Source organism: Lactuca serriola, chromosome 2 (genome assembly GCF_051521515.1).
Source record: "Lactuca serriola cultivar US96UC23 chromosome 2, Lser_US96UC23_V15, whole genome shotgun sequence".
Taxonomy (NCBI): Eukaryota; Viridiplantae; Streptophyta; class Magnoliopsida; order Asterales; family Asteraceae; genus Lactuca; species Lactuca serriola.
The window spans coordinates 158,757,693-158,767,264 of NC_136409.1; the positions used below are offsets into that span (position 1 = coordinate 158,757,693).

The 9,572-nt window shown below is 28.8% G+C and overlaps 2 protein-coding genes across 2 annotated transcripts; one reads left to right on the plus strand and one right to left on the minus strand.

Moving 5' to 3' along the window:
• The first annotated feature begins 729 nt into the window (after positions 1 to 729).
• LOC145087158 (pentatricopeptide repeat-containing protein At1g56690, mitochondrial-like) lies at positions 730 to 3,065 on the plus strand. The gene has a single exon (XM_079025066.1). The coding sequence runs from the start codon at positions 859 to 861 to the stop codon at positions 2,983 to 2,985; it is 2,127 nt and encodes a 708-aa protein (XP_078881192.1). The 5' UTR covers positions 730 to 858; the 3' UTR covers positions 2,986 to 3,065.
• A 3,986-nt stretch (positions 3,066 to 7,051) lies between these two features.
• On the minus strand, positions 7,052 to 8,146 carry LOC145089710 (F-box/LRR-repeat protein At3g26922-like). Its single transcript, XM_079028111.1, has one exon. It carries the CDS (start codon positions 8,144 to 8,146, stop codon positions 7,052 to 7,054), a length of 1,095 nt encoding a protein of 364 aa, XP_078884237.1.
• Between the last annotated feature and the right edge of the window lie 1,426 nt (positions 8,147 to 9,572).

Consider the following 9,572-nt stretch of genomic DNA (forward strand, 5'->3'; position numbering starts at 1 on the left):
GGAGGAGACAGAATGAACTAAAACTATAGAAAATTCTTGATTTTAGACATTCCATACAAGTTGGAAACTTTTTGGACCATATCCACAATTTTAAATACCATATTGACCAAATTTGTAATTTTTTCATATTTAATTTCTATTTTTACAATTACGAACTTTAGTATCTCAAACACTCTTTACTAATCTCTAACATATACACTTTATACTTTCAAACTCTTTCCGATACCTTCCTGAGACCCGAAGTAGACTACTACGTTTATTGTGTGAGCCTTTGCTGAGTACACTCCTAAGTAGTAAGATCACTCCCCAACCTCCCCCTCTCCATGACATCATCTTATTTACTTAGAAGATCAACATTTGATATAGCCTAATGCCGATGAAATGGCTAACCTATATGGGTCGTTGACAAGTATATGCCAATCCTAACATGGTTTACTTTCGAAAACATAGAAAATTACGGTATAAAAAGAGCATCCTTAGGTCCATTACAACTAAAAAACAACCATGGGAAAACCCCAATTCTCGACATTAGTGAACTTGAGAAAATCCGAGCAAATAAATTTACATTGTATCATTATAAATCAAAAAAAAAATCCTTATCTTCAAAATGAACTTTTAAACCGGACAAATTTACAATTGTATCATCGTAAATTAAAAAAAAAAAACAAAACAACAATAAAAACGTTTTAAAATAAATGGGCTAAACTAACATTAACCCTGTGTAGAAAAGCAAAGATTTATAGTATGTTAATACACGCAATTGATAAAGCTTTTGACAATCGATGCACTTCTGTTTCATTTGTCAACTGCTCTCAAGTAATTTGATGTGATCCATTACTGAAAAGAAGCTATACTAAAATGATCCAAATGCGTTTTCTATTAATTCACTGCCGAACATATTGCTCAAATGCTGTGATTTCAGAGAATCTTCATATTGCACGGTATGGCCGCCTTGGCCAAATTCACAATGCTCGCCAAGTATTCGATGGTTTACGGGAAAAAAACATCGTGTCTTGGAACTCCATGGTTGCATGTTATTTCCAAAACAACCAACCCAATGAAGCCCGGAACCTGTTCGAACAAATGCCTGAAAGAAGCACTGTTTCTTGGAACGGTTTGATTTCTGGGTATGTGAAGAACAGGATGGTAAACGAAGCCCGAGAAGTGTTCGACAAAATGCCTCACAGAAACGTTATTTCCTGGACTGCAATGATTAGAGGCTATGTACAAGAAGGTTTAGTTTCTGAAGCGGAAACACTTTTCTTAAAGATGCCCGAAAGGAACGTCGTGTCTTACACAGTGATGTTCGGTGGCCTTATTCAAGATAACCAAATCGACAAAGCTCGTGAGCTTTTCAACACCATGCCAGTGAAAGACGTGGTTGCTTGGACAAGCATGGTTGGTGGGTATTGTCAAACAGGTCGTTTAGCTGAAGCACGCCAACTGTTCGATGAAATGCCTGAAAAAAACGTATTCTCTTGGACCACAATGATTTCAGGGTATGTCCAAAACAACCATGTAGATGTTGCTAGAAAACTCTTTGAAGTAATGCCCATCAAAAACGAGGTCTCATGGACTGCAATGCTAAATGGCTACACCCAGTCTGGAAGGATGAACGAAGCCATGGAGCTTTTCAATGCCATGCCTTACAAATCTGTAGTTTCATGTAACGCCATGATATTAGGGTTTAGCCAAAATGGGGATGTAGATAAAGCAAGAAACATATTCAATCAAACAATAGAAAAGGATAATGCAACATGGAGTACAATGATAAAGACTTATGAAAGACACGGGTTTGAATTAGAAGCATTAAGATTATTCACATCAATGCAAACCCAAGGAGTTAAACCAAATTTCCCTTCTTTGATTAGCATCCTTTCTGTTTGTTCTAATCTTGCGAATCTTGATCATGGTAGACAAATTCATTCTCAATTGGTTAAAAATTTGTGTGACACGGATGTATATGTTAACTCAGTATTGATCACAATGTATGTAAAATGTGGAAATCTTGTAAAGGCCAAGATTGTATTCGATAAATCTCCCAACAAAGACATTGTGATGTGGAATTCCATGATTACAGGGTATTCACAACATGGATTAGGAGAAGAAAGTTTGAAACTTTTTGATAAATTATGTTCTTTAAGCATATCACCAGATGATGTTACTTTCATAGGAGTTCTTTCCTCTTGTAGTTACACTGGAAATATCAACAAGGGTCTTGAAATATTTAACTCCATGAAATTAAAATATTCAATTGACCCAAAAACCGAACACTATGCATGCATGGTGGATTTACTTGGAAGAAATGGGAAGTTAGATGAAGCAATGAGCTTAATCAAGAACATGCCTATGGACCCTGATGCTATCATATGGGGTTCTTTAATGGGTTCTTGTCGAATTCATATGAATCTTGAAATGGCTGAAATTGCAGCTAAGAAAGTTATAGAGCTTGAGCCAACAAACTCGGGTCCTTATATCTTGTTATCAAACATATACGCTTCAAAGAAAAAATGGTGTGAAGTTGCGGATGTTAGAAAAAGGATGAGATTAGAGAAGGTGAAGAAATCGCCTGGTTGTTCATGGATAGTTATAGGGAAAGAAGTTCATATGTTTAGAGGGGGTGAAAGTGAAAATAGTAGTCATGTTGAGTATGATTTGATTATACAAATGTTGGAGTATTTAATGGGGTTGATAAGAGAAGCTGGATATTGTCCTGATGGGAGATTTGTATTGCATGATGTTGATGAAGAAGAGAAGGTGCATAGTTTGGGGTATCATAGTGAGAAACTTGCTGTTGCTTATGGGGTTTTGAAGGTGCCAAAAGGGATAGTGATTAGGGTTATGAAGAATCTTAGGGTTTGTGGAGATTGTCATTCTGCTATTAAGTTGATATCGAAAGTTGTGAATAGGGAGATTGTGTTAAGAGATGCAAATAGGTTTCATCATTTCAAAGATGGGGTTTGTTCTTGTAGGGATTATTGGTGAATGAAAACTAAAGTGTATGTGTATGTGTTTGAGTGAAGATAACAAACTAAAAAATGAAATAATATTCGTAAGTGATGATCTATTCGTTGTTATGTTCATCAAACTATCTAAGCATCGTGATTCGTGAGGAACATAATAAGTTTTAGAATAAATTACATGTTTGATCCCTGTATACTTTTTTAGTCGACAAGATTCAATTTGTGCGCTCCATAATCCAAACCTTTGGTCTCTTTCCTTGACCACCGTTAATATTTCTTGCATATGAGGGGCATTTTGGTATTTTTCCACTCTTAAGCCACCATACCATACGTTGATATGTGGAAGTTAAAGTGTTAAAATTGAAGTTTAAAGTGTGAAGGGTTGGAATGCTAATAAAGAAACTTGAAGGACTGACATGGTATATAAAAACTTTTTTTCTTCTTCTGAATGGGCGTAGAGTCATAAAGTTCGAAGGGGTAGTGATTGAGGTGATCTCGTGAGATGATTTTTTCTTGATATATTTTAATCTTTTTCATTGTCTTATAACACAATTTGAGCGACACTTTTTTATAATAGTAAATTTTATATATACACTAAAAACCGAATTGATTCTTTCGAGTGTTTACATGAATTTATTAGCTTACCACAACAAACTACACTACATCGCATGCACCATAAATCCTAAAATTTGGAGGGTATTTTCGTCACAACCATGGTAGGATCGACCGGTGGCAAAATCCAAAATCAATGACAAAAGAGCTTGAGAGATATGCTATAAGTGTGACAAGATGTGGTTCAAAGGCCATAGTGAAAGAAACATGTAAACATCATCCTAATTGAATATGAGGAGGTAGAAAAGAGTGAAGAAGCCAATGTGGATAACTGGGAAGAGATTCATGATACTATAAATTCCACATAAATAAGTGACTTGGCTGAACTTTTATTGAGCTATGTAGCAGGACTATCATCGCCAAAAACAATGAAGATCAAGAGGACTATAATTGTTGGATTGAGTGTCTAAGTTAATAACTAAGTTAGTATAATTTTGAATTATTAGCAAAGTCTTCTTATGTTGTGTTCAAACCTAGTAATCTATATCTATCTATCATTATCATTATCATTTACCACATTCATTTGAAACTCTCATTCATTTTTTCTTTCACCATATTTATTTGAAACTCCCATTAATTTTTAATTTCTTTATAATAATAATTATAAGTTGGTTAATAAGGTTAAATAAGTATAAAACCTAAAGTGTAATCATATATAAACTAAATTTCAATATTAAAAGAATATATTTTCTTCTACTTATAAAGTTATGTTAGTTTTAACATATTATACTTAATTTATTAGGTCTAGTATGTTGTTGTATATAACCATTATCATTTTAAAGCTACAACTTTTGAACAATTTGTATAAAATACTTAAATTGTTAATTTAAATATAACCTTACAGGATCAACTTAAATATAAATTTTAGTTCAACTTAAACAACCCAAAGAATATTTAGTAAATAGTTAAAAGTGATAAATTGTAATGTCTTTCTAATAATGATTATAGTTTGGTTAGTAAGGTTAAATATCTATCAAACCTAAATTTCAATATTAAAATAATATTTTTACTTCTACTTATAAAGTTATGTCTTTAAATTTTAACATATTATACTTAATTTGTTAGATTTAATATATTGTTGTATGTAAACTATTATCAGTTTAAAGCTACAACTTTTGAACAGTCTGGACAAAATACTTAAATTGTTAATTTAAATATAACATTACAGGGTCAACTTCAATATAAACTTCAATTCCACTTAAAAAATCCAAAGAATATTTTATGAATAGTTAAAAATGATAAATTGTAGTGCTAAATGCAAAACTAAATTGTAGTATCATTTTAACTAAAATATTTCCTAAATATATTTTTATAATCGTTAAAAGTTTTCAAATAAGTAACTTAAAATAATTTACAATAACAATAGTTAAAAGTAACTTTATATAAATGATTATATTGTTACCTTTAAAACAAAAAAAATTGTTTAATGTTTTCAATAATTATATTGTTAAAATTAAAACGTTAAGCAAATAAATTTTAAAAAATTAATTAACAATAACAACAACTATAAATAACATTAAGCCATATATTATATTTAATTTTATTCATGAGTAACCCACGGGTAGAGGTCATTCAAAAGATTGAGATTACGCAGTTTTAATAGATGTATATATTATCATATAATTCAAATTAATCAATATATTATATCAACTTAGTATACGAATTATTATATCAAATTTAACAACAATATTATTGTTATATTTAAAAAAAACATATATTTGTAAAGATTTCAGCTATATAGATGCTTCTGCGCAACGCGCGGACATTCACCTAGTATACTTATAATGGAAATATTTTTCCTATCATCAAATTCATTTGAAACTCCCATGCATTTTTCCTTTCATCACATTCATTTGAAACTCCCCTGACTTTTCAATTTCTTTCTAATAATAATTATAAGTTGGTTAATAAGGTTAATTAAATATATATCAAACTTAAAGTGTAATCATATATAAACTAAATTTTAATATTAAAATAATTTCTATACTTCTACTTATAAAGTTATGTTTTTTTTTTTTTTTTTTTTTTACTTTTAACATATTATACTTAGTTTATTAGTTTTAATATATTGTTGAATGGAAACTATTATCATTTTAAAGATACAATTTTGGAATAATTTGTATAAAATACTTAAATTATTAATTTAATTATAACATTATAGGGTCAACTTAAATATAAATTTTAGTTTAACTTAAACAACCTAAAAATGTTTGTAAATAGTTAAAAGTGATAAATTATAGTGTCTTTCTAATAATGATTATAAGTTGGTTAATAAGGTTAAATAAATATCAAACCTAAAGTTTAATCATAAATAAATTAAATTTCAATTTCAAAATAATATCTTTATTACTACTTATAAAGCTATGTTTTTAACTTTTAACATATTATACTTGATTTATTAGATTTAAAATGTTGTTGTATATAAACCATTATCAGTTTAAAGCTACAACTTTTGAACAGTTTTGACAAAATACTTAAATTTTTAATTTAAATATAAGATTACAGTGTCAACTTAAATATAAATTTCAGTTCCACTTAAAAAATCAAAAAATATTTTGTAAATAGTTAAAAATGATAAATTGTAGTGATAAATGCAAAAACTAAATTGTAATATCAATTTAAGTAAAATATTTCCTAAAGATGTTTATATAATCTTAAAATTTTTTCAAATAAGTAGCTTAAAATAACTTACAATAACAATAATTAAAAATAACTCTATATAAATGATTATATTGTTACCTTTAAAATTAAAAAAACAATGTTTGATTTTTAAATAATTATAATGATAGAAATTAAAACATTAAGCAAATAAATTTTAAAAAACTAATTAACAATAACAACAACTATAAATAACATTAAACCATATATTATAGTTAATTTTACTTATGTATAACTCGCGGGTAGAAGTCATTCAAACGAATGAGATTATGCAGTTATAATAGATGTATATATTATAATATAATTCAAAATAGTCAATATATTATATCAATTTAGTATACAAATTTAACAACAAAGTTATTGTTATATTAAAGAAAACATATATTTGTAAAGGCTTCAACTATATAGTGTTTCTGCGCAATCGTGCGGACATTCACCTAGTTGAATATATGAGAGAGAGGGGTCCCACTTGCATTAATTATATTATAAAATAAGATATAAGCAATAAATAAATTAAAAATAAATAAAGAAATGTAATAGTCTTTTTAATTTAGTGGTATATGTATTGTCATTGAAAGTGAAAACCATATAAATAATATAAAATCCAAGTTGCATTGCAACTAAACTTTGAACAATTGAAAGAAATTGGGTTACTTTTAATGACATGCGATCTCCATGTGATTTGCAAGAACAATTGTTCTAATAGTTTAATCAAATGTCAATTATTGAAAGATCTCTCGATCTACTCCTTTCTTAAATTCTATGAACAAATTACGTGGCAATGATTGCTGAGTAAGTCAATTAAACCCAAAAATATATCAAATATCGTCATCGTACCATTCATCGGCTTTAAGAAGAGTGATCGTAAATTCGGCATCAGGAACATGCTGGAGCAAGTAATCTTTCACACATTTAAACGCCGATTCCTTACATGAGTCGTCACATACGTCAAGCGCTCGACCACAATGAACCGGAAATTCCATCTTCACGTTCTTCAACACCCGAAAGGGTGAACTACGCTTCATCAACTCATCAGGATAGAAATTTAGAAGAAGAGCAATAGGCGAGTAAAGCGTTAACGATTTGACATTATGAAGACCAGAGAAGAAAAACAGCAGATCTTCTAAGACTCGCTTCTCCTGACGCTTGTAAATATGTTTACGGTTGTAAAAACCCCAATAACCAATCACCAGGGTCTCAAGAACACTAAGACCCTCATGTTTTGGGAAATCATACCCTCGATACTTCAAGAATCTGAGTCTTGGAGTCTCAAGTTTCATGCAGCTCATTCCCGTAGAGATTATCAAATGCCAAAGTCGAAGATTGTGTATCCTAAGAGTTTTATTGTTATTACAAAGACCACAACTAAGCAATGTCAAACTCTCCAACATCGGAAACCCTGAGAATGGTTCAACATCCGTTATGAGTGCACCTTTGAGGTATATAACAGTGAGATTCTTGAATGATGTAGATCCTGGTAGAAATGGGCACTTGATCCGATCAGACCACGATACCAGTTTTAAACTCCTCAAGGAGTCACATACAGAAAGTGGCCATGCAATGTTTCCACCAAAGACAATGGATGCTTCCAACTGCTTGACACCATGCGAAAACGCGTAATCAAAAACACTCTTTAAAATCTGAGTACTTGTTTTGTGGACGATGAACTTCAACGTGTCCAACTTGGCTAAATGATCACGGCGACATAAAACCTTGTTGATGAATGTATTGAACACATCGATGTTATTGAAAGAAAGGCGTCTGAATTCAAGAACTGGGATCTTAGTCCACAAAGAAACCCAAGTTCTTGACAACATCGATGTTTGAACAGCTTGTTTCACGTCAAGACAAGAGAGGATACGAAGTTGCAAGGCTTCGGGTATATCACTGAGTATGTCGATGTCGTCCTCCATTTTTGCTGCCCTTTTCTTCTCAACTTATTCTTTTTTCTTTTCACATGTTTTACTTTTGGCCTCCACAATGGTTGAAGGTATGGATATGGTAGTAGGATGAAGAAGGTGTTGATATGTTATATATATAAGGATCCTGATGATGCATCGGGTTTCATAGCTTTCATATTGACCAAGTAAATCGTGATGTTTGTTGCTATTAATTTATCCTTTCATTTATGATAAGTTCTAATTAAGAATGTTTTATGTTACAACATCTTTTTGCAATCGACATTGAATTTAATAAGCAAGAATATATGTATATAAATTTGAGAAAATGACTTTATTTTGTCATTTTGTTCACATTTAGTCAACTTCTTTTTTGTATACATTTAACCATTTAATTTTTTTTATATGTGTTTATATATTACCATTGTCACCGGCTATCTCAGGTAACAATGATAACATGTAAACATATTTAACAAGTTAAATGGTCAAATGTGTAAAAAAACAGAAATTTTCTAAATATGAACAAAACGAAAAGTTCATTATCCTAATAAGTCATTTACCCAACTTTTAATAGCGATTTTATTTTTCTTATTTGTTTGTATTATTTTTTTTTCTCAAACGTTATTTTTAAAATATTCATAATGTTGTAAATATAATTAAATATTGATAATTCTAAACTTTTTTTTAATTAATAAATATCCTTTTGTTTTGTAAAATGTTATATATATATATATATATATATATATATATATATATATATTTGCTTTTAAACATATACAATATTTTTAAATTAACAATATCTAACAATAAAAATAAATTAATTAAATATGTAACAATAAGTATGGATGGTCTTTTAAACAGATAAAAAGAAAATATTACATAGCAAATTTAAAAACAAAAAAAAATCTATATAATATAAATGTTTTAAAAGTATTACAACATTTTAATACTTTTTAATTAGAAAATTATAAACTTTTAATTTTTTTTTAATACATCGTTTTAAACTAGTATTTAACGAAATTATTTTAAAATATTATAAAAAAATATTAAAATGTTATATAAAATTTGTTAAACACTTTAAAAATGTTGTAAAAAAGTTTAGAATGAATTGTATGAAAGTTATAAAAAAATTACATGAAATGTAAAAAAAAATAATAAATAAAAAGAAAGAAAGAAAACAAGAAAAAAAAAAGTTAAAATCTTGTAAGAAAATTAATAACATTTAGAAAATATTTGTTTTAAAAGCATTTGTACTAAAATTATATGAAAGTATAGAAAAAAGTTATAAAAAAATATAAGAACAAATTAAAATATTGTATTAGAAAAACCTATAGGAAAAAATATCATAAAAATATTATAAGAAATTATAAAAAGTCTTAAGAAATTTATAAAAGAAAAAAAGAAATTGTTCATATTTAGGCATTTTTTTTAAATACATTAA